Here is a 27,717-nt window from a genome sequence, read left to right on the forward strand (position 1 = left end):
AAACCAAAGTACCCGAGTGCCCGGGGAAACCAAAGTACCCGAGTGCCCGGGGAAACCAAAGTACCCGAGTGCCCGGGGAAACCAAAGTACCCGAGTGCCCGGGGAAACCAAAGTACCCGAGTGCCCGGGGAAACCAAAGTACCCGAGTGCCCGGGGAAACCAAAGTACCCGAGTGCCTGGGGAACCAAAGTACCCGAGTGCCTGGGGAACCAAAGTACCCGAGTGCCTGGGGAACCAAAGTACCCGAGTGCCTGGGGAACCAAAGTACCCGAGTGCCTGGGGAACCAAAGTACCCGAGTGCCTGGGGAACCAAAGTACCCGAGTGCCTGGGGAATCAAAGTAGCCGGAGAACCCGAGTGACTGCAGAACCGAAGTGGGGGAGGTCTTCTCCTTGCCGGCTCTAATGGTGGTTGTGAATTGTCACAAGCTGCCTTTCTGAGTATCTTTATTTCTCAGACATACAGCAGAATTTCCTTCTTCTTTGTACTGGATCTTGTAACTCTGTGACATACTAGGAATCATCATCTCTCAATGATCAGAGAGACCACCAGGAATGTGGATGTGGAGACAGAGGAAATATATAGGACTCTCAGCAAGCCACGTTTTAATGAAACAAAATGTAATTTACAGCGGTGAGGTTAATAAAAGGAAGAAGCAGACACAGGTCTACTCATGACAAAATACATTTCAATATTCTGGTTCACTAAAGAGGAGTTGATTGGGGACAAAGTATGGGTGGTGACAGGTCCTACCCCAGTCAGCACAGACTCCCCCACAGACACAGTGGCCATGCTGAGAAAGGGGGTGGAGTAAGACCATTGAGGCCATTTTTCTCAAGTTTTCCAAAGTCATGTGGCCATCCCAACCTGTGTTGTCACAGCCCGCCCCTGCTCAGCCCCAATTAGGCCATGGCTTATGAGATGGGGCGGACCAAGGCATAACAGATGGGGGTGGACACAGAAGAATTTCCGTTGCCAAGGTTGGGTGAGGGGGTGGTTTCTGTTGATGAGTTTTGGGCCAGTGGGTGTGTGATTAACCCGACCACCCACCAATCCCGACAGCGGTACCTTGCATTGCAGACTCTTCAAGTAGTTTTTAACAAGCCATGGGGCAATATACTGAAGGATGGAACTTATGCAGTAGAATCCCTTTATAGATTGACACGCCCCCTCAGACACACCACTCAGTGGAAGGTGATACACACTGACTATCCTCATCACCATAAAACGACACGCCTCCTCAGATGCACCACTCAGCATCACCATAGACACGCCCCCTCAGACGCTCCACTCAGCAGAAGGTGATACACAGTGACTATCCTCATCACCATATGCCGACGCCCCCTTAGGAACCGGGAATTGTTGTGAATACTGTATGCGAGCTTCGAATGACCATATTTGTACCGACATCCCTGCCTTTTACATTTTAGAGACTCTAAAGATCGCCTTGGGCTTGATTCACAAAGCCGTGCTAACGTGAAGTGCCGTTCGCGGACTTTTGCGCGCAAAAGTCCGCAAACGCGCGATTCGCGGCATTTTGCGCGCGCAAAAGTCCGCGAATGGCACTTCACGTGCTAACTGTTTAGCACGGCTTTGTGAATCAAGCCCCTTGTGGGGAATAATAAGACTGTTGACACTTCAGGCGTGTGAATAAAGAACAGAGAGTTCTGGTAGAAGACCTGTGTTCTACTGGAGAAGGACACAGACCACCTCGGACCACTAGCAGAAGACCTGTGTTCTGCTGGAGGAGGACACTGACCACCTCGGACCACTAGCAGAAGACCTGTGTTCTGCTGGAGAAGGACTCACCACCTCGGACCACTAGCAGACCTGTGTTCGGCTGGAGGACACTGACCACCTCGGACCACTAGCAGAAGACCTGTGTTCTCCTGGAGAAGGACTCGCCACCTCGTACCACTAGCAGAAGAAGACCTGTGTTCTGCTGGAGGACACTGATCACCTTGGACCACCAGCAGAAGACCTGTGTTCTGCTAGTTTTCAGTGTCCTCCTCCAGCAGAAGACCTGTGTTCTGCTGGAGAAGGACTCGCCACCTCAGATCACTAGCAGAAAACCTGTGTTCTCTTGGAGAAGGACTCACCACCTTGTACCACTAGCAGAAAACCTGTGTTCTCTTGGAGAAGGACTCACCACCTTGTACCACTAGCAGACCTCCAAGAAATTAAACATTCTCCCTAAACCACATAAATAAAAGCTGGTCCCAATTGTAGCATTGAAAGAGCGTTATCTGAGAAAAAAAAATAAATATAAAGGGCCTTTGTATAAAACCTGGAAAGTATTGGGAACTGCATGCCTAAAAGTACAAAATCTTGTCCCTTTTTACTCCAGTGATGATAGAGCCTTGCAGTGACATCAGGAAAACATCCGCAGCTTCCATTCTTCAGACGCATTCAAAGGACATCACAAAACAGCTTTATTCCTGGAAGATGATGGAGAGATGAAGCCAAACAGAAGACCTCAGGAGGCCATGGCTGTGCCCCCACTGATCTTCACTATCATCTGCTGACAGTCCAGATAAGAACGCCTATCACCCACTTTCTCTAAAGTCCGTGCTGCTTCCGCCAGCATGACAGCCCTCTGCCCCGGAGAGGAGAGAAATGAGAGGGGCAGGTGACGGCAGGCCAACAAGATGGCCGCTGCGCGCTCCCTCTGACCAGGTAAGGAGTCCAGATCACCTGCAGGAGAGAAAAAGACAGATTATAAACCACTGCTCAGCTTCATACGGTACTGAAGATATACGGTGACAGTGTGAGACGAGTCCACATGTAACCTAGTCCACTGTATCTACAGACCTGCCCATGCCCTGAACTGCTCAGCTTCATACGGTACTGAAGATATACGGTGACAGTGTGAGACGAGTCCACATGTAACCTAGTCCACTGTATCTACAGACCTGTCCATGTCCTGAACTGCTCAGCTTCATACGGTACTGAAGATATACGATGACAGTGTGAGACGAGTCCACATGTAACCTAGTCCACTGTATCTACAGACCTGCCCATGTCCTGAACTGCTCAGCTTCATACGGTACTGAAGATATACAGTGACAGTGTGAGACGAGTCCACATGTAACCTAGTCCACTTCTGTATCTACAGACCTGCCCCCTGAACTGCTCAGCTTCATACGGTACTGAGGATATACGGTGACAGTGTGAGACGAGTCCACATGTAACCTAGTCCACTTCTGTATCTACAGACCTGCCCATGTCCTGAACTGCTCAGCTTCATACAGTACTGAGGATATACGATGATAGTGTGAGACGAGTCCACATGTAACCTAGTCCACTTCTGTATCTACAGACCTGCCCATGCCCTGAACTGCTCAGCTTCATACGGTACTGAAGATATACGATGATAGTGTGAGACGAGTCCACATGTAACCTAGTCCACTTCTGTATCTACAGACCTGCCCATGCCCTGAACTGCTCAGCTTCATACAGTACTGAGGATATACGATGATAGTGTGAGACGAGTCCACATGTAACCTAGTCCACTTCTGCATCTACAGACCTGCCCATGCCCTGAACTGCTCAGCTTCATACGGTACTGAGGATATATGGTGACAGTGTGAGACGAGTCCACATGTAACCTAGTCCACTGTATCTACAGACCTGCCCATGCCCTGAACTGCTCAGCTTCATACAGTACTGAGGATATACGATGATAGTGTGAGACGAGTCCACATGTAACCTAGTCCACTTCTGTATCTACAGACCTGCCCATGCCCTGAACTGCTCAGCTTCATACGGTACTGAAGATATACGATGATAGTGTGAGACGAGTCCACATGTAACCTAGTCCACTTCTGTATCTACAGACCTGCCCATGCCCTGAACTGCTCAGCTTCATACAGTACTGAGGATATACGATGATAGTGTGAGACGAGTCCACATGTAACCTAGTCCACTTCTGCATCTACAGACCTGCCCATGCCCTGAACTGCTCAGCTTCATACGGTACTGAGGATATATGGTGACAGTGTGAGACGAGTCCACATGTAACCTAGTCCACTGTATCTACAGACCTGTCCATGTCCTGAACTGCTCAGCTTCATACGGTACTGAAGATATACGATGACAGTGTGAGACGAGTCCACATGTAACCTAGTCCACTTCTGTATCTACAGACCTGCCCATGCCCTGAACTGCTCAGCTTCATACGGTACTGAGGATATACGGTGACAGTGTGAGACGAGTCCACATGTAACCTAGTCCACTGTATCTACAGACCTGCCCATGTCCTGAACTGCTCAGCTTCATACAGTACTGAGTATATACGGTGACAGTGTGAGACGAGTCCACATGTAACCTAGTCCACTGTATCTACAGACCTGCCCATGCCCTGAACTGCTCAGCTTCATACAGTACTGAGGATATACGGTGACAGTGTGAGATGAGTCCACATGTAACCTAGTCCACTGTATCTACAGACCTGCCCATGCCCTGAACTGCTCAGCTTCATACGGTACTGAAGATATACGGTGACCGTGTGAGACGAGTCCACATGTACCCTAGTCCACTGTATCTACAGACCTGCCCATGTCCTGAACTGCTCAGCTTCATACAGTACTGAGTATATACGGTGACAGTGTGAGACGAGTCCACATGTAACCTAGTCCACTGTATCTACAGACCTGCCCATGTCCTGAACTGCTCAGCTTCATACGGTACTGAAGATATACAGTGACAGTGTGAGACGAGTCCACTTCTGTATCTACAGACCTGCCCATGTCCTGAACTGCTCAGCTTCATACAGTACTGAGGATATACGGTGACAGTGTGAGACGAGTCCACATGTAACCTAGTCCACTTCTGTATCTACAGACCTGCCCATGCCCTGAACTGCTCAGCTTCATACAGTACTGAGGATATACGGTGACAGTGTGAGACGAGTCCACATGTAACCTAGTCCACTTCTGTATCTACAGACCTGCCCATGCCCTGAACTGCTCAGCTTCATACGGTACTGAAGATATACAGTGACAGTGTGAGACGAGTCCACATGTAACCTAGTCCACTTCTGTATCTACAGACCTGCCCATGTCCTGTACTGCTCAGCTTCATACAGTACTGAGGATATACGGTGACAGTGTGAGACGAGTCCACATGTAACCTAGTCCACTGTATCTACTGACCGGCCCATGTCCTGAACTGCTCATCTTCATACGGTACTGAAGATATACGGTGACAGTGTGAAACGAGTCCACATGTAACCTAGTCCACTTCTGTATCTACTGACCTGCCCATGTCTTGAACTGCTCAGCTTCATATGGTACTGAAGATATACGGTGAGAGTGTGAAACGAGTCCACATGTAACCTAGTCCACTGTATCTACAGACCTGCCCAGCTTCATACAGTACTGAGGATATACGGTGACAGTGTGAGACGAGTCCACGTGTAACCTAGTCCACTTCTGTATCTACAGACCAGCCCATGCCCTGAACTGCTCAGCTTCATACAGTACTGAGGATATACGGTGACAGTGTGAGACGAGTCCACATGTAACCTAGTCCACTTCTGTATCTACAGACCAGCCCATGCCCTGAACTGCTCAGCTTCATACAGTACTGAGGATATACGGTGACAGTGTGAGACGAGTCCACATGTAACCTAGTCCACTTCTGTATCTACAGACCTGCCCATGCCCTGAACTGCTCAGCTTCATACGGTACTGAGGATATACGATGATAGTGTGAGACGAGTCCACATGTAACCTAGTCCACTTCTGCATCTACAGACCTGCCCATGCCCTGAACTGCTCAGCTTCATACGGTACTGAAGATATACGGTGACAGTGTGAGACGAGTCCACATGTAACCTAGTCCACTTCTGTATCTACAGACCTGCCCATGCCCTGAACTGCTCAGCTTCATACAGTACTGAGGATATATGGTGACAGTGTGAGACGAGTCCACATGTAACCTAGTCCACTTCTGTATCTACAGACCTGCCCATGTCCTGAACTGCTCAGCTTCATACGGTACTGAGGATATATGGTGACAGTGTGAGACGAGTCCACATGTAACCTAGTCCACTGTATCTACAGACCTGCCCATGTCCTGAACTGCTCAGCTTCATACAGTACTGAGGATATATGGTGACAGTGTGAGACGAGTCCACATGTAACCTAGTCCACTTCTGTATCTACAGACCTGTCCATGTCCTGAACTGCTCAGCTTCATACGGTACTGAGGATATATGGTGACAGTGTGAGACGAGTCCACATGTAACCTAGTCCACTTCTGTATCTACAGACCTGTCCATGTCCTGAACTGCTCAGCTTCATACAGTACTGAGGATATATGGTGACAGTGTGAGACGAGTCCACATGTAACCTAGTCCACTTCTGTATCTACAGACCTGTCCATGTCCTGAACTGCTCAGCTTCATACAGTACTGAGGATATATGGTGACAGTGTGAGATGAGTCCACATGTAACCTAGTCCACTTCTGTATCTACAGACCTGTCCATGTCCTGAACTGCTCAGCTTCATACGGTACTGAGGATATACGGTGACAGTGTGAGACGAGTCCACATGTAACCTAGTCCACTGTATCTACAGACCTGCCCATGTCCTGAACTGCTCAGCTTCATACGGTACTGAAGATATACGGTGACAGTGTGAGACGAGTCCACATGTAACCTAGTCCACTTCTGTATCTACAGACCTGCCCATGTCCTGAACTGCTCAGCTTCATACAGTACTGAGGATATACGGTGACAGTGTGAGACGAGTCCACATGTAACCTAGTCCACTGTATCTACAGACCTGCCCATGTCCTGAACTGCTCAGCTTCATACAGTACTGAGGATATACAGTGACAGCGTGAGACGAGTCCACATGTAACCTAGTCCACTTCTGTATCTACTGACCTGCCCATGCCCTGAACTGCTCAGCTTCATACGGTACTGAAGATATACGGTGACAGTGTGAGACGAGTCCACATGTAACCTAGTCCACTTCTGTATCTACAGACCTGCCCATGCCCTGAACTGCTTAGCTTCATACGGTACTGAGGATATATGGTGACAGTGTGAGACGAGTCCACATGTAACCTAGTCCACTTCTGTATCTACAGACCTGCCCATGTCCTGAACTGCTCAGCTTCATACGGTACTGAAGATATACGATGATAGTGTGAGACGAGTCCACATGTAACCTAGTCCACTTCTGTATCTACAGACCTGCCCATGCCCTGAACTGCTCAGCTTCATACAGTACTGAGGATATACGGTGACAGTGTGAGACTAGTCCACATGTAACCTAGTCCACTTCTGTATCTACTGACCTGCCCATGTCCTGAACTGCTCAGCTTCATACGGTACTGAAGATATACTGTGACAGTGTGAGACGAGTCCACATGTAACCTAGTCCACTTCTGTATCTACAGACCTGCCCATGTCCTGAACTGCTCAGCTTCATACAGTACTGAGGATATACGGTGACAGTGTGAGACGAGTCCACATGTAACCTAGTCCACTTCTGTATCCACAGACCTGCCCATGCCCTGAACTGCTCAGCTTCATACGGTACTGAGGATATACGGTGACAGTGTGAGACGAGTCCACATGTAACCTAGTCCACTTCTGTATCCACAGACCTGCCCATGCCCTGAACTGCTCAGCTTCATACGGTACTGAGGATATACGGTGACAGTGTGAGACGAGTCCACATGTAACCTAGTCCACTGTATCTACAGACCTGCCCATGCCCTGAACTGCTCAGCTTCATACGGTACTGAAGATATACGGTGACAGTGTGAGACGAGTCCACATGTAACCTAGTCCACTTCTGTATCTACAGACCTGCCCATGTCCTGAACTGCTCAGCTTCATACGGTACTGAAGATATACGATGATAGTGTGAGACGAGTCCACATGTAACCTAGTCCACTTCTGTATCTACAGACCTGCCCATGCCCTGAACTGCTCAGCTTCATACAGTACTGAAGATATACGGTGACAGTGTGAGACGAGTCCACATGTAACCTAGTCCACTTCTGTATCCACAGACCTGCCCATGCCCTGAACTGCTCAGCTTCATACAGTACTGAGGATATACGGTGACAGTGTGAGACGAGTCCACATGTAACCTAGTCCACTTCTGTATCCACAGACCTGCCCATGCCCTGAACTGCTCAGCTTCATACGGTACTGAAGATATATGGTGACAGTGTGAGACGAGTCCACATGTAACCTAGTCCACTTCTGTATCTACAGACCTGCCCATGTCCTGAACTGCTCAGCTTCATACGGTACTGAAGATATACGGTGACAGTGTGAGACGAGTCCACATGTAACCTAGTCCACTTCTGTATCTACAGACCTGCCCATGCCCTGAACTGCTCAGCTTCATACGGTACTGAAGATATATGGTGACAGTGTGAGACGAGTCCACATGTAACCTAGTCCACTGTATCTACAGACCTGCCCATGCCCTGAACTGCTCAGCTTCATACGGTACTGAAGATATACGATGATAGTGTGAGACGAGTCCACATGTAACCTAGTCCACTTCTGTATCTACAGACCTGCCCATGTCCTGAACTGCTCAGCTTCATACAGTACTGAAGATATACGGTGACAGTGTGAGACGAGTCCACATGTAACCTAGTCCACTTCTGTATCTACAGACCTGCCCATGCCCTGAACTGCTCAGCTTCATACAGTACTGAAGATATACGGTGACAGTGTGAGACGAGTCCACATGTAACCTAGTCCACTTCTGTATCTACAGACCTGCCCATGCCCTGAACTGCTCAGCTTCATACGGTACTGAAGATATACGGTGACAGTGTGAGACGAGTCCACATGTAACCTAGTCCACTGTATCTACAGACCTGCCCATGCCCTGAACTGCTCAGCTTCATACGGTACTGAAGATATACGATGATAGTGTGAGACGAGTCCACATGTAACCTAGTCCACTTCTGTATCTACAGACCTGCCCATGCCCTGAACTGCTCAGCTTCATACGGTACTGAAGATATACGGTGACAGTGTGAGACGAGTCCACATGTAACCTAGTCCACTGTATCTACAGACCTGTCCATGTCCTGAACTGCTCAGCTTCATACAGTACTGAGGATATATGGTGACAGTGTGAGACGAGTCCACATGTAACCTAGTCCACTTCTGTATCTACAGACCTGCCCATGTCCTGAACTGCTCAGCTTCATACGGTACTGAAGATATATGGTGACAGTGTGAGACGAGTCCACATGTAACCTAGTCCACTTCTTTATCTACAGACCTGCCCATGTCCTGAACTGCTGAGCTTCATACAGTACTGAGGATATATGGTGACAGTGTGAGACGAGTCCACATGTAACCTAGTCCACTGTATCTACAGACCTGCCCATGTCCTGAACTGCTCAGCTTCATACAGTACTGAGGATATACGGTGACAGTGTGAGACGAGTCCACATGTAACCTAGTCCACTTCTGTATCTACAGACCTGCCCATGCCCTGAACTGCTCAGCTTCATACAGTACTGAGGATATACGGTGACAGTGTGAGACGAGTCCACATGTAACCTAGTCCACTTCTGTATCTACAGACCTGCCCATGTCCTGAACTGCTCAGCTTCATACGGTACTGAAGATATATGGTGACAGTGTGAGACGAGTCCACATGTAACCTAGTCCACTTCTGTATCTACAGACCTGCCCATGCCCTGAACTGCTCAGCTTCATACGGTACTGAAGATATACGATGATAGTGTGAGACGAGTCCACATGTAACCTAGTCCACTTCTGTATCTACAGACCTGCCCATGCCCTGAACTGCTCAGCTTCATACAGTACTGAGGATATACGGTGACAGTGTGAGACGAGTCCACATGTAACCTAGTCCACTTCTGTATCTACAGACCTGCCCATGTCCTGAACTGCTCAGCTTCATACAGTACTGAGGATATACGATGACAGTGTGAGACGAGTCCACATGTAACCTAGTCCACTTCTGTATCTACAGACCTGCCCATGCCCTGAACTGCTCAGCTTCATACGGTACTGAAGATATACGATGATAGTGTGAGACGAGTCCACATGTAACCTAGTCCACTTCTGTATCTACAGACCTGCCCATGTCCTGAACTGCTCAGCTTCATACAGTACTGAAGATATACGATGATAGTGTGAGACGAGTCCACATGTAACCTAGTCCACTGTATCTACAGACCTGCCCATGCCCTGAACTGCTCAGCTTCATACAGTACTGAGGATATACAGTGACAGTGTGAGACGAGTCCACATGTAACCTAGTCCACTTCTGTATCTACAGACCTGCCCATGCCCTGAACTGCTGAGCTTCATACGGTACTGAAGATATACAGTGACAGTGTGAGACGAGTCCACATGTAACCTAGTCCACTTCTGTATCTACAGACCTGCCCATGTCCTGAACTGCTCAGCTTCATACGGTACTGAGGATATACGGTGACAGTGTGAGACGAGTCCACATGTAACCTAGTCCACTTCTGTATCTACAGACCTGCCCATGCCCTGAACTGCTCAGCTTCATACGGTACTGAAGATATACGGTGACAGTGAGAGACGAGTCCACATGTAACCTAGTCCACTTCTGTATCTACAGACCTGCCCATGTCCTGAACTGCTCAGCTTCATACGGTACTGAAGATATATGGTGACAGTGTGAGACGAGTCCACATGTAACCTAGTCCACTTCTGTATCTACAGACCTGCCCATGTCCTGAACTGCTCAGCTTCATACGGTACTGAGGATATATGGTGACAGTGTGAGATGAGTCCACATGTAACCTAGTCCACTTCTGTATCTACAGACCTGCCCATGTCCTGAACTGCTGAGCTTCATACGGTACTGAAGATATACAGTGACAGTGTGAGAAGAGTCCACATGTAACCTAGTCCACTTCTGTATCTACAGACCTGCCCATGCCCTGAACTGCTCAGCTTCATACGGTACTGAAGATATACGGTGACAGTGTGAGACTAGTCCACATGTAACCTAGTCCACTTCTGTATCTACAGACCTGCCCATGTCCTGAACTGCTCAGCTTCATACGGTACTGAAGATATACGGTGACAGTGTGAGACGAGTCCACATGTAACCTAGTCCACTTCTGTATCTACAGACCTGCCCATGTCCTGAACTGCTCAGCTTCATACGGTACTGAGGATATACGGTGACAGTGTGAGACGAGTCCACATGTAACCTAGTCCACTTCTGTATCTACAGACCTGCCCATGCCCTGAACTGCTTAGCTTCATACGGTACTGAGGATATATGGTGACAGTGTGAGACGAGTCCACATGTAACCTAGTCCACTTCTGTATCTACAGACCTGCCCATGTCCTGAACTGCTCAGCTTCATACGGTACTGAAGATATACGATGATAGTGTGAGACGAGTCCACATGTAACCTAGTCCACTTCTGTATCTACAGACCTGCCCATGTCCTGAACTGCTCAGCTTCATACGGTACTGAAGATATATGGTGACAGTGTGAGACGAGTCCACATGTAACCTAGTCCACTTCTGTATCTACAGACCTGCCCATGCCCTGAACTGCTCAGCTTCATACGGTACTGAAGATATACGATGATAGTGTGAGACGAGTCCACATGTAACCTAGTCCACTTCTGTATCTACAGAAATGCCCATGCCCTGAACTGCTCAGCTTCATACAGTACTGAGGATATACGGTGACAGTGTGAGACGAGTCCACATGTAACCTAGTCCACTTCTGTATCTACAGACCTGCCCATGTCCTGAACTGCTCAGCTTCATACAGTACTGAGGATATACGATGACAGTGTGAGACGAGTCCACATGTAACCTAGTCCACTTCTGTATCTACAGACCTGCCCATGTCCTGAACTGCTCAGCTTCATACAGTACTGAGGATATACGGTGACAGTGTGAGACGAGTCCACATGTAACCTAGTCCACTTCTGTATCTACAGACCTGCCCATGCCCTGAACTGCTCAGCTTCATACAGTACTGAAGATATACGATGATAGTGTGAGACGAGTCCACATGTAACCTAGTCCACTGTATCTACAGACCTGCCCATGCCCTGAACTGCTCAGCTTCATACAGTACTGAGGATATACAGTGACAGTGTGAGACGAGTCCACATGTAACCTAGTCCACTTCTGTATCTACAGACCTGCCCATGCCCTGAACTGCTGAGCTTCATACGGTACTGAAGATATACAGTGACAGTGTGAGACGAGTCCACATGTAACCTAGTCCACTTCTGTATCTACAGACCTGCCCATGTCCTGAACTGCTCAGCTTCATACGGTACTGAAGATATACAGTGACAGTGTGAGACGAGTCCACATGTAACCTAGTCCACTTCTGTATCTACAGACCTGCCCATGTCCTGAACTGCTCAGCTTCATACGGTACTGAAGATATACGGTGACAGTGAGAGACGAGTCCACATGTAACCTAGTCCACTTCTGTATCTACAGACCTGCCCATGCCCTGAACTGCTCAGCTTCATACGGTACTGAAGATATACGGTGACAGTGAGAGACGAGTCCACATGTAACCTAGTCCACTTCTCTATCTACAGACCTGCCCATGTCCTGAACTGCTCAGCTTCATACGGTACTGAAGATATATGGTGACAGTGTGAGACGAGTCCACATGTAACCTAGTCCACTTCTGTATCTACAGACCTGCCCATGTCCTGAACTGCTCAGCTTCATACGGTACTGAGGATATACAGTGACAGTGTGAGAAGAGTCCACATGTAACCTAGTCCACTTCTGTATCTACAGACCTGCCCATGCCCTGAACTGCTCAGCTTCATACGGTACTGAAGATATACGGTGACAGTGTGAGACTAGTCCACATGTAACCTAGTCCACTTCTGTATCTACAGACCTGCCCATGTCCTGAACTGCTCAGCTTCATACGGTACTGAAGATATACGGTGACAGTGTGAGACGAGTCCACATGTAACCTAGTCCACTTCTGTATCTACAGACCTGCCCATGTCCTGAACTGCTCAGCTTCATACGGTACTGAAGATATACAGTGACAGTGTGAGACGAGTCCACATGTAACCTAGTCCACTTCTGTATCTACAGACCTGCCCATGCCCTGAACTGCTTAGCTTCATACGGTACTGAGGATATATGGTGACAGTGTGAGACGAGTCCACATGTAACCTAGTCCACTTCTGTATCTACAGACCTGCCCATGTCCTGAACTGCTCAGCTTCATACGGTACTGAAGATATACGATGATAGTGTGAGACGAGTCCACATGTAACCTAGTCCACTTCTGTATCTACAGACCTGCCCATGCCCTGAACTGCTCAGCTTCATACAGTACTGAGGATATACGGTGACAGTGTGAGACTAGTCCACATGTAACCTAGTCCACTTCTGTATCTACTGACCTGCCCATGTCCTGAACTGCTCAGCTTCATACGGTACTGAAGATATACGGTGACAGTGTGAGACGAGTCCACATGTAACCTAGTCCACTTCTGTATCCACAGACCTGCCCATGCCCTGAACTGCTCAGCTTCATACGGTACTGAGGATATACGGTGACAGTGTGAGACGAGTCCACATGTAACCTAGTCCACTTCTGTATCCACAGACCTGCCCATGCCCTGAACTGCTCAGCTTCATACGGTACTGAGGATATACGGTGGGTGACAGTGTGAGACGAGTCCACATGTAACCTAGTCCACTGTATCTACAGACCTGCCCATGCCCTGAACTGCTCAGCTTCATACGGTACTGAAGATATACGGTGACAGTGTGAGACGAGTCCACATGTAACCTAGTCCACTTCTGTATCTACAGACCTGCCCATGTCCTGAACTGCTCAGCTTCATACGGTACTGAAGATATACGATGATAGTGTGAGACGAGTCCACATGTAACCTAGTCCACTTCTGTATCTACAGACCTGCCAATGCCCTGAACTGCTCAGCTTCATACAGTACTGAAGATATACGGTGACAGTGTGAGACGAGTCCACATGTAACCTAGTCCACTTCTGTATCCACAGACCTGCCCATGCCCTGAACTGCTCAGCTTCATACAGTACTGAGGATATACGGTGACAGTGTGAGACGAGTCCACATGTAACCTAGTCCACTTCTGTATCCACAGACCTGCCCATGCCCTGAACTGCTCAGCTTCATACGGTACTGAAGATATATGGTGACAGTGTGAGACGAGTCCACATGTAACCTAGTCCACTTCTGTATCTACAGACCTGCCCATGTCCTGAACTGCTCAGCTTCATACGGTACTGAAGATATACGGTGACAGTGTGAGACGAGTCCACATGTAACCTAGTCCACTTCTGTATCTACAGACCTGCCCATGCCCTGAACTGCTCAGCTTCATACGGTACTGAAGATATATGGTGACAGTGTGAGACGAGTCCACATGTAACCTAGTCCACTGTATCTACAGACCTGCCCATGCCCTGAACTGCTCAGCTTCATACGGTACTGAAGATATACGATGATAGTGTGAGACGAGTCCACATGTAACCTAGTCCACTTCTGTATCTACAGACCTGCCCATGCCCTGAACTGCTCAGCTTCATACAGTACTGAGGATATATGGTGACAGTGTGAGATGAGTCCACATGTAACCTAGTCCACTTCTGTATCTACAGACCTGCCCATGTCCTGAACTGCTGAGCTTCATACGGTACTGAGTATATACGGTGACAGTGTGAGACGAGTCCACATGTAACCTAGTCCACTTCTGTATCTACAGACCTGCCCATGTCCTGAACTGCTCAGCTTCATACGGTACTGAAGATATATGGTGACAGTGTGAGACGAGTCCACATGTAACCTAGTCCACTTCTGTATCTACAGACCTGCCCATGCCCTGAACTGCTCAGCTTCATACGGTACTGAAGATATACGATGATAGTGTGAGACGAGTCCACATGTAACCTAGTCCACTTCTGTATCTACAGACCTGCCCATGCCCTGAACTGCTCAGCTTCATACAGTACTGAGGATATACGGTGACAGTGTGAGACGAGTCCACATGTAACCTAGTCCACTTCTGTATCTACAGACCTGCCCATGTCCTGAACTGCTCAGCTTCATACAGTACTGAGGATATACGATGACAGTGTGAGACGAGTCCACATGTAACCTAGTCCACTTCTGTATCTACAGACCTGCCCATGTCCTGAACTGCTCAGCTTCATACAGTACTGAGGATATACGGTGACAGTGTGAGACGAGTCCACATGTAACCTAGTCCACTTCTGTATCTACAGACCTGCCCATGCCCTGAACTGCTGAGCTTCATACGGTACTGAGGATATACGGTGACAGTGTGAGACGAGTCCACATGTAACCTAGTCCACTTCTGTATCTACAGACCTGCCCATGTCCTGAACTGCTCAGCTTCATACGGTACTGAAGATATACGGTGACAGTGTGAGACGAGTCCACATGTAACCTAGTCCACTGTATCTACAGACCTGCCCATGTCCTGAACTGCTCAGCTTCATACGGTACTGAAGATATACGGTGACAGTGTGAGACGAGTCCACATGTAACCGAGTCCACATGTAACCTAGTCCACTTCTGTATCTACAGACCTGCCCATGCCCTGAACTGCTCAGCTTCATACGGTACTGAAGATATACGGTGACAGTGAGAGACGAGTCCACATGTAACCTAGTCCACTTCTGTATCTACAGACCTGCCCATGCCCTGAACTGCTCAGCTTCATACGGTACTGAAGATATATGGTGACAGTGTGAGACGAGTCCACATGTAACCTAGTCCACTTCTGTATCTACAGACCTGCCCATGTCCTGAACTGCTGAGCTTCATACGGTACTGAAGATATACGGTGACAGTGTGAGACGAGTCCACATGTAACCTAGTCCACTTCTGTATCTACAGACCTGCCCATGCCCTGAACTGCTCAGCTTCATACGGTACTGAAGATATACGGTGACAGTGTGAGACGAGTCCACATGTAACCTAGTCCACTTCTGTATCTACAGACCTACCCATGTCCTGAACTGCTCAGCTTCATACAGTACTGAGGATATACGGTGACAGTGTGAGACGAGTCCACATGTAACCTAGTCCACTTCTGTATCTACAGACCTGCCCATGCCCTGAACTGCTCAGCTTCATACGGTACTGAAGATATACGGTGACAGTGTGAGACGAGTCCACATGTAACCTAGTCCACTTCTGTATCTACAGACCTGCCCATGTCCTGAACTGCTCAGCTTCATACGGTACTGAAGATATACGGTGACAGTGTGAGACGAGTCCACATGTAACCTAGTCCACTTCTGTATCTACAGACCTGCCCATGTCCTGAACTGCTCAGCTTCATACGGTACTGAAGCTATACGGTGACAGTGTGAGACGAGTCCACATGTAACCTAGTCCACTTCTGTATCTACAGACCTGCCCATGCCCTGAACTGCTCAGCTTCATACGGTACTGAAGATATACGGTGACAGTGTGAGACGAGTCCACATGTAACCTAGTCCACTTCTGTATCTACAGACCTACCCATGTCCTGAACTGCTCAGCTTCATACAGTACTGAGGATATACGGTGACAGTGTGAGACGAGTCCACATGTAACCTAGTCCACTTCTGTATCTACAGACCTGCCCATGCCCTGAACTGCTCAGCTTCATACGGTACTGAAGATATACGGTGACAGTGTGAGACGAGTCCACATGTAACCTAGTCCACTTCTGTATCTACAGACCTGCCCATGTCCTGAACTGCTCAGCTTCATACGGTACTGAAGATATACGGTGACAGTGTGAGACGAGTCCACATGTAACCTAGTCCACTTCTGTATCTACAGACCTGCCCATGCCCTGAACTGCTCAGCTTCATACAGTACTGAAGATATACGATGATAGTGTGAGACGAGTCCACATGTAACCTAGTCCACTGTATCTACAGACCTGCCCATGCCCTGAACTGCTCAGCTTCATACAGTACTGAGGATATACGGTGACAGTGTGAGACGAGTCCACATGTAACCTAGTCCACTTCTGTATCTACAGACCTGCCCATGTCCTGAACTGCTCAGCTTCATACGGTACTGAAGATATATGGTGACAGTGTGAGACGAGTCCACATGTAACCTAGTCCACTTCTGTATCTACAGACCTGCCCATGTCCTGAACTGCTCAGCTTCATACAGTACTGAAGATATATGGTGACAGTGTGAGACGAGTCCACATGTAACCTAGTCCACTTCTGTATCTACAGACCTGCCCATGTCCTGAACTGCTCAGCTTCATACGGTACTGAAGATATATGGTGACAGTGTGAGACGAGTCCACATGTAACCTAGTCCACTTCTGTATCTACAGACCTGCCCATGCCCTGAACTGCTCAGCTTCATACGGTACTGAAGATATACGATGATAGTGTGAGACGAGTCCACATGTAACCTAGTCCACTTCTGTATCTACAGACCTGCCCATGTCCTGAACTGCTCAGCTTCATACAGTACTGAGGATATACGGTGACAGTGTGAGACGAGTCCACATGTAACCTAGTCCACTTCTGTATCTACAGACCTGCCCATGCCTTGAACTGCTGAGCTTCATACGGTACTGAAGATATACAGTGACAGTGTGAGACGAGTCCACATGTAACCTAGTCCACTGTATCTACAGACCTGCCCATGTCCTGAACTGCTCAGCTTCATACGGTACTGAAGATATACAGTGACAGTGTGAGACGAGTCCACATGTAACCTAGTCCACTTCTGTATCTACAGACCTGCCCATGTCCTGAACTGCTCAGCTTCATACAGTACTGAGTATATACGGTGACAGTGTGAGACGAGTCCACATGTAACCTAGTCCACTGTATCTACAGACCTGCCCATGTCCTGAACTGCTCAGCTTCATACAGTACTGAGGATATACGGTGACAGTGTGAGACGAGTCCACATGTAACCTAGTCCACTTCTGTATCTACAGACCTGCCCATGCCCTGAACTGCTCAGCTTCATACAGTACTGAGTATATACGGTGACAGTGTGAGACGAGTCCACATGTAACCTAGTCCACTGTATCTACAGACCTCCCCATGCCCTGAACTGCTGAGCTTCATACAGTACTGAAGATATACGGTGACAGTGTGAGACGAGTCTACATGTAACCTAGTCCACTGTATCTACAGACCTGCCCATGCCCTGAACTGCTCAGCTTCATACGGTACTGAAGATATACGGTGACAGTGAGAGACGAGTCCACATGTAACCTAGTCCACTTCTGTATCTACAGACCTGCCCATGTCCTGAACTGCTCAGCTTCATACGGTACTGAAGATATACGGTGACAGTGTGAGACGAGTCCACATGTAACCTAGTCCACTGTATCTACAGACCTGCCCATGTCCTGAACTGCTCAGCTTCATACGGTACTGAGTATATACGGTGACAGTGTGAGACGAGTCCACATGTAACCTAGTCCACTTCTGTATCTACAGACCTGCCCATGCCCTGAACTGCTCAGCTTCATACAGTACTGAGGATATACGGTGACAGTGTGAGACGAGTCCACATGTAACCTAGTCCACTTCTGTATCTACAGACCTGCCCATGCCCTGAACTGCTCAGCTTCATACAGTACTGAGTATATACGGTGACAGTGTGAGACGAGTCCACATGTAACCTAGTCCACTGTATCTACAGACCTCCCCATGCCCTGAACTGCTGAGCTTCATACAGTACTGAAGATATACGGTGACAGTGTGAGACGAGTCCACATGTAACCTAGTCCACTGTATCTACAGACCTGCCCATGTCCTGTACTGCTCAGCTTCATACGGTACTGAAGATATACGGTGACAGTGAGAGACGAGTCCACATGTAACCTAGTCCACTTCTGTATCTACAGACCTGCCCATGTCCTGAACTGCTCAGCTTCATACGGTACTGAAGATATATGGTGACAGTGTGAGACGAGTCCACATGTAACCTAGTCCACTTCTGTATCTACAGACCTGCCCATGTCCTGAACTGCTCAGCTTCATACGGTACTGAAGATATACGGTGACAGTGTGAGACGAGTCCACATGTAACCTAGTCCACTTCTGTATCTACAGACCTCCCCATGCCCTGAACTGCTCAGCTTCATACAGTACTGAGGATATATGGTGACAGTGTGAGACGAGTCCACATGTAACCTAGTCCACTTCTGTATCCACAGACCTGCCCATGCCCTGAACTGCTCAGCTTCATACGGTACTGAAGATATATGGTGACAGTGTGAGACGAGTCCACATGTAACCTAGTCCACTGTATCTACAGACCTGCCCATGCCCTGAACTGCTCAGCTTCATACAGTACTGAGGATATACGGTGACAGTGTGAGACGAGTCCACATGTAACCTAGTCCACTTCTGTATCTACAGACCTGCCCATGTCCTGTACTGCTCAGCTTCATACAGTACTGAAGATATACGATGATAGTGTGAGACGAGTCCACATGTAACCTAGTCCACTTCTGTATCTACAGACCTGCCCATGCCCTGAACTGCTCAGCTTCATACAGTACTGAAGATATACGGTGACAGTGTGAGACGAGTCCACATGTAACCTAGTCCACTTCTGTATCTACAGACCTGCCCATGTCCTGAACTGCTCAGCTTCATACAGTACTGAAGATATACGGTGACAGTGTGAGACGAGTCCACATGTAACCTAGTCCACTTCTTTATCTACTGACCTGCCCATGTCCTGAACTGCTCAGCTTCATACGGTACTGAGGATATACGGTGAGTGTGAGACGAGTCCACATGTAACCTAGTCCACTGTATCTACAGACCTGCCCATGTCCTGAACTGCTCAGCTTCATACAGTACTGAGGATATACGATGATAGTGTGAGACGAGTCCACATGTAACCTAGTCCACTGTATCTACAGACCTGCCCATGTCCTGAACTGCTCAGCTTCATACGGTACTGAAGATATATGGTGACAGTGTGAGACGAGTCCACATGTAACCTAGTCCACTTCTGTATCTACAGACCTGTCCATGTCCTGAACTGCTCAGCTTCATACAGTACTGAAGATATACGGTGACAGTGTGAGACGAGTCCACATGTAACCTAGTCCACTTCTGTATCTACAGACCTGCCCATGTCCTGAACTGCTCAGCTTCATACGGTACTGAAGATATACGGTGACAGTGTGAGACGAGTCCACATGTAACCTAGTCCACTTCTGTATCTACAGACCTGCCCATGCCCTGAACTGCTTAGCTTCATACGGTACTGAGGATATATGGTGACAGTGTGAGACGAGTCCACATGTAACCTAGTCCACTTCTGTATCTACAGACCTGCCCATGTCCTGAACTGCTCAGCTTCATACGGTACTGAAGATATACGATGATAGTGTGAGACGAGTCCACATGTAACCTAGTCCACTTCTGTATCTACAGACCTGCCCATGCCCTGAACTGCTCAGCTTCATACAGTACTGAGGATATACGGTGACAGTGTGAGACTAGTCCACATGTAACCTAGTCCACTTCTGTATCTACTGACCTGCCCATGTCCTGAACTGCTCAGCTTCATACGGTACTGAAGCTATACGGTGACAGTGTGAGACGAGTCCACATGTAACCTAGTCCACTTCTGTATCCACAGACCTGCCCATGCCCTGAACTGCTCAGCTTCATACGGTACTGAGGATATACGGTGACAGTGTGAGACGAGTCCACATGTAACCTAGTCCACTACAGACCTGCCCATGCCCTGAACTGCTCAGCTTCATACGGTACTGAAGATATACGGTGACAGTGTGAGACGAGTCCACATGTAACCTAGTCCACTTCTGTATCCACAGACCTGCCCATGCCCTGAACTGCTCAGCTTCATACAGTACTGAGGATATACGGTGACAGTGTGAGACGAGTCCACATGTAACCTAGTCCACTTCTGTATCCACAGACCTGCCCATGCCCTGAACTGCTCAGCTTCATACGGTACTGAAGATATATGGTGACAGTGTGAGACGAGTCCACATGTAACCTAGTCCACTTCTGTATCTACAGACCTGCCCATGTCCTGAACTGCTCAGCTTCATACGGTACTGAAGATATACGGTGACAGTGTGAGACGAGTCCACATGTAACCTAGTCCACTTCTGTATCTACAGACCTGCCCATGCCCTGAACTGCTCAGCTTCATACGGTACTGAAGATATATGGTGACAGTGTGAGACGAGTCCACATGTAACCTAGTCCACTGTATCTACAGACCTGCCCATGCCCTGAACTGCTCAGCTTCATACGGTACTGAAGATATACGATGATAGTGTGAGACGAGTCCACATGTAACCTAGTCCACTTCTGTATCTACAGACCTGCCCATGCCCTGAACTGCTCAGCTTCATACAGTACTGAGGATATATGGTGACAGTGTGAGATGAGTCCACATGTAACCTAGTCCACTTCTTTATCTACAGACCTGCCCATGTCCTGAACTGCTGAGCTTCATACGGTACTGAGTATATACGGTGACAGTGTGAGACGAGTCCACATGTAACCTAGTCCACTTCTGTATCTACAGACCTGCCCATGTCCTGAACTGCTCAGCTTCATACGGTACTGAAGATATATGGTGACAGTGTGAGACGAGTCCACATGTAACCTAGTCCACTTCTGTATCTACAGACCTGCCCATGCCCTGAACTGCTCAGCTTCATACGGTACTGAAGATATACGATGATAGTGTGAGACGAGTCCACATGTAACCTAGTCCACTTCTGTATCTACAGACCTGCCCATGCCCTGAACTGCTCAGCTTCATACAGTACTGAGGATATACGGTGACAGTGTGAGACGAGTCCACATGTAACCTAGTCCACTTCTGTATCTACAGACCTGCCCATGTCCTGAACTGCTCAGCTTCATACAGTACTGAGGATATACGATGACAGTGTGAGACGAGTCCACATGTAACCTAGTCCACTTCTGTATCTACAGACCTGCCCATGTCCTGAACTGCTCAGCTTCATACAGTACTGAGGATATACGGTGACAGTGTGAGACGAGTCCACATGTAACCTAGTCCACTTCTGTATCTACAGACCTGCCCATGCCCTGAACTGCTGAGCTTCATACGGTACTGAGGATATACGGTGACAGTGTGAGACGAGTCCACATGTAACCTAGTCCACTTCTGTATCTACAGACCTGCCCATGTCCTGAACTGCTCAGCTTCATACAGTACTGAAGATATACGATGATAGTGTGAGACGAGTCCACATGTAACCTAGTCCACTGTATCTACAGACCTGCCCATGCCCTGAAATGCTCAGCTTCATACAGTACTGAGGATATACAGTGACAGTGTGAGACGAGTCCACATGTAACCTAGTCCACTTCTGTATCTACAGACCTGCCCATGCCCTGAACTGCTGAGCTTCATACGGTACTGAGGATATACGGTGACAGTGTGAGACGAGTCCACATGTAACCTAGTCCACTTCTGTATCTACAGACCTGCCCATGTCCTGAACTGCTCAGCTTCATACGGTACTGAAGATATACGGTGACAGTGTGAGACGAGTCCACATGTAACCTAGTCCACTGTATCTACAGACCTGCCCATGCCCTGAACTGCTCAGCTTCATACGGTACTGAGGATATACGGTGACAGTGTGAGACGAGTCCACATGTAACCTAGTCCACTTCTGTATCTACACACCTGCCCATGTCCTGAACTGCTCAGCTTCATACGGTACTGAGGATATACGGTGACAGTGTGAGACGAGTCCACATGTAACCTAGTCCACTTCTGTATCTACAGACCTGCCCATGCCCTGAACTGCTCAGCTTCATACGGTACTGAAGATATATGGTGACAGTGTGAGACGAGTCCACATGTAACCTAGTCCACTTCTGTATCTACAGACCTGCCCATGCCCTGAACTGCTCAGCTTCATACGGTACTGAAGATATACGGTGACAGTGTGAGACGAGTCCACATGTAACCTAGTCCACTTCTGTATCTACAGACCTGCCCATGTCCTGAACTGCTCAGCTTCATACAGTACTGAGGATATACGGTGACAGTGTGAGACGAGTCCACATGTAACCTAGTCCACTTCTGTATCTACAGACCTGCCCATGCCCTGAACTGCTCAGCTTCATACGGTACTGAAGATATACGGTGACAGTGTGAGACGAGTCCACATGTAACCTAGTCCACTTCTGTATCTACAGACCTGCCCATGTCCTGAACTGCTCAGCTTCATACGGTACTGAAGATATACGGTGACAGTGTGAGACGAGTCCACATGTAACCTAGTCCACTGTATCTACAGACCTGCCCATGTCCTGAACTGCTCAGCTTCATACAGTACTGAGGATATACGGTGACAGTGTGAGAAGAGTCCACATGTAACCTAGTCCACTTCTGTATCTACAGACCTGCCCATGCCCTGAACTGCTCAGCTTCATACAGTACTGAGGATATACGGTGACAGTGTGAGACTAGTCCACATGTAACCTAGTCCACTTCTGTATCTACAGACCTGCCCATGTCCTGAACTGCTCAGCTTCATACAGTACTGAGGATATACGGTGACAGTGTGAGACGAGTCCACATGTAACCTAGTCCACTTCTGTATCTACAGACCTGCCCATGCCCTGAACTGCTCAGCTTCATACAGTACTGAAGATATACGATGATAGTGTGAGACGAGTCCACATGTAACCTAGTCCACTGTATCTACAGACCTGCCCATGCCCTGAACTGCTCAGCTTCATACAGTACTGAGGATATACGGTGACAGTGTGAGACGAGTCCACATGTAACCTAGTCCACTTCTGTATCTACAGACCTGCCCATGCCCTGAACTGCTCAGCTTCATACAGTACTGAAGATATACGATGATAGTGTGAGACGAGTCCACATGTAACCTAGTCCACTTCTGTATCTACTGACCTGCCCATGTCCTGAACTGCTCAGCTTCATACAGTACTGAGGATATATGGTGACAGTGTGAGACTAGTCCACATGTAACCTAGTCCACTTCTGTATCTACAGACCTGCCCATGTCCTGAACTGCTCAGCTTCATACAGTACTGAGGATATACGGTGACAGTGTGAGACGAGTCCACATGTAACCTAGTCCACTGTATCTACTGACCTGCCCATGTCCTGAACTGCTCAGCTTCATACGGTACTGAAGATATACGATGATAGTGTGAGACGAGTCCACATGTAACCTAGTCCACTGTATCTACAGACCTGCCCATGTCCTGAACTGCTCAGCTTCATACAGTACTGAAGATATACGGTGACAGTGTGAGACGAGTCCACATGTAACCTAGTCCACTTCTGTATCCACAGACCTGCCCATGCCCTGAACTGCAAACACTAGCCGAGAAGAGTACCAGGGAAAAATATACCACACACTGGGTCCGTAAGGACAAGCCCTATAAGTACATAGGCATACAAGCATATCACTTGTTGAATATAAATTCTAAAATAGATGAACATGGAATCACATAGTTATGTGTTTTCCTCAAATGGGGTGACTGATAAAGCTATACAATGAAAGCTACTCTATATGGAGGTCTTTGCTTATCCCCCACACTCCTGGCGTCGCCTCTCAGAGTATGGTGTAGCTATTCCATACAAATTACACAATCAGGCCCCACTGACACTGAAAGAATGCACTCCAAAGAAACTCCTATCGTTAATGTAGGGGACTAGTGGCCCAGATATGGAGTTCTCAGTAGGTAGCAGTGCATGCATTCAGCTAAACAGAGGAGGTATATACAAGGTGGATCGTGCTCTATAGTACAAGTGCTGTAATATGAATCTCTGACATGTTTCACCTCACGGCTTTTTCAAAAAGATGCTATACATATTTACAGTAAAAACATATATACAAGTGCGCCCCCCACCAGCAGTATAACCCCCAGCAAAAGCCCCTGTCAGAGCTGAAGTGGCCGCGTTCGACACAAGGTTAAGTACTGTGGGGGAATTGGAAACACGCCCATCAGGGCGTTGATGTACGGATTACGTATACCTGCCCATGTCCTGAACTGCTCAGCTTCATACAGTACTGAGGATATATGGTGACAGTGTGAGACTAGTCCACATGTAACCTAGTCCACTTCTGTATCTACTGACCTGCCCATGTCCTGAACTGCTCAGCTTCATACGGTACTGAGGATATACGGTGACAGTGTGAGACGAGTCCACATGTAACCTAGTCCACTGTATCTACTGACCTGCCCATGTCCTGAACTGCTCAGCTTCATACGGTACTGAAGATATACGATGATAGTGTGAGACGAGTCCACATGTAACCTAGTCCACTGTATCTACAGACCTGCCCATGCCCTGAACTGCTCAGCTTCATACAGTACTGAGGATATACGGTGACAGTGTGAGACGAGTCCACATGTAACCTAGTCCACTTCTGTATCTACAGACCTGCCCATGTCCTGAACTGCTCAGCTTCATACGGTACTGAGGATATACGGTGACAGTGTGAGACGAGTCCACATGTAACCTAGTCCACTGTATCTACTGACCTGCCCATGTCCTGAACTGCTCAGCTTCATACGGTACTGAAGATATACGATGATAGTGTGAGACGAGTCCACATGTAACCTAGTCCACTGTATCTACAGACCTGCCCATGTCCTGAACTGCTCAGCTTCATACAGTACTGAAGATATACGGTGACAGTGTGAGACGAGTCCACATGTAACCTAGTCCACTTCTGTATCTACAGACCTGCCCATGCCCTGAACTGCTCAGCTTCATACAGTACTGAGGATATACGGTGACAGTGTGAGACGAGTCCACATGTAACCTAGTCCACTTCTGTATCTACAGACCTGCCCATGCCCTGAACTGCTCAGCTTCATACAGTACTGAGGATATACGGTGACAGTGTGAGACGAGTCCACATGTAACCTAGTCCACTTCTGTATCCACAGACCTGCCCATGCCCTGAACTGCTCAGCTTCATACAGTATTGAGGATATACGGTGACAGTGTGAGACGAGTCCACATGTAACCTAGTCCACTTCTGTATCCACAGACCTGCCCATGCCCTGAACTGCTCAGCTTCATACAGTACTGAGGATATACGGTGACAGTGTGAGACGAGTCCACATGTAACCTAGTCCACTTCTGTATCTACAGACCTGCCCATGTCCTGAACTGCTCAGCTTCATACAGTACTGAGGATATACGGTGACAGTGTGAGACGAGTCCACATGTAACCTAGTCCACTTCTGTATCTACAGACCTGCCCATGCCCTGAACTGCTCAGCTTCATACAGTACTGAGGATATACGGTGACAGTGTGAGACGAGTCCACATGTAACCTAGTCCACTGTATCTACAGACCTGCCCATGCCCTGAACTGCTCAGCTTCATACGGTACTGAAGATATACGATGATAGTGTGAGACGAGTCCACATGTAACCTAGTCCACTGTATCTACAGACCTGCCCATGTCCTGAACTGCTCAGCTTCATACAGTACTGAAGATATACGGTGACAGTGTGAGACGAGTCCACATGTAACCTAGTCCACTTCTGTATCCACAGACCTGCCCATGCCCTGAACTGCTCAGCTTCATACAGTATTGAGGATATACGGTGACAGTGTGAGACGAGTCCACATGTAACCTAGTCCACTTCTGTATCCACAGACCTGCCCATGCCCTGAACTGCTCAGCTTCATACAGTACTGAGGATATACGGTGACAGTGTGAGACGAGTCCACATGTAACCTAGTCCACTGTATCTACTGACCTGCCCATGTCCTGAACTGCTCAGCTTCATACGGTACTGAAGATATACGATGATAGTGTGAGACGAGTCCACATGTAACCTAGTCCACTGTATCTACAGACCTGCCCATGTCCTGAACTGCTCAGCTTCATACAGTACTGAGGATATATGGTGACAGTGTGAGACGAGTCCACATGTAACCTAGTCCACTGTATCTACTGACCTGCCCATGTCCTGAACTGCTCAGCTTCATACGGTACTGAAGATATACGATGATAGTGTGAGACGAGTCCACATGTAACCTAGTCCACTGTATCTACAGACCTGCCCATGTCCTGAACTGCTCAGCTTCATACAGTACTGAAGATATACGGTGACAGTGTGAGACGAGTCCACATGTAACCTAGTCCACTTCTGTATCCACAGACCTGCCCATGCCCTGAACTGCAAACACTAGCCGAGAAGAGTACCAGGGAAAAATATACCACACACTGGGTCCGTAAGGACAAGCCCTATAAGTACATAGGCATACAAGCATATCACTTGTTGAATATAAATTCTAAAATAGATGAACATGGAATCACATAGTTATGTGTTTTCCTCAAATGGGGTGACTGATAAAGCTATACAATGAAAGCTACTCTATATGGAGGTCTTTGCTTATCCCCCACACTCCTGGCGTCGCCTCTCAGAGTATGGTGTAGCTATTCCATACAAATTACACAATCAGGCCCCACTGACACTGAAAGAATGCACTCCAAAGAAACTCCTATCGTTAATGTAGGGGACTAGTGGCCCAGATATGGAGTTCTCAGTAGGTAGCAGTGCATGCATTCAGCTAAACAGAGGAGGTATATACAAGGTGGATCGTGCTCTATAGTACAAGTGCTGTAATATGAATCTCTGACATGTTTC

At 48.1% G+C, this 27,717-nt stretch overlaps 1 protein-coding gene across 1 annotated transcript in view; it reads right to left on the reverse strand.

The window, feature by feature from the left end:
- Positions 1–587: 587 nt before the first annotated feature.
- The window catches only part of SREBF2 (sterol regulatory element binding transcription factor 2), a 178,048-nt gene continuing 150,918 nt past the window's right edge, over positions 588–27,717 (reverse strand). Inside the window, exon 19 of the mRNA XM_068252792.1 lies at positions 588–2,693. Coding sequence (XP_068108893.1) covers positions 2,476–2,693 — 218 coding nt within the window. The 3' untranslated portion in view covers positions 588–2,475. The remainder of the gene's footprint in view (positions 2,694–27,717) is intronic.

This window comes from Hyperolius riggenbachi, chromosome 9 (genome assembly GCF_040937935.1).
Source record: "Hyperolius riggenbachi isolate aHypRig1 chromosome 9, aHypRig1.pri, whole genome shotgun sequence".
Classification (NCBI taxonomy): Eukaryota; Metazoa; Chordata; class Amphibia; order Anura; family Hyperoliidae; genus Hyperolius; species Hyperolius riggenbachi.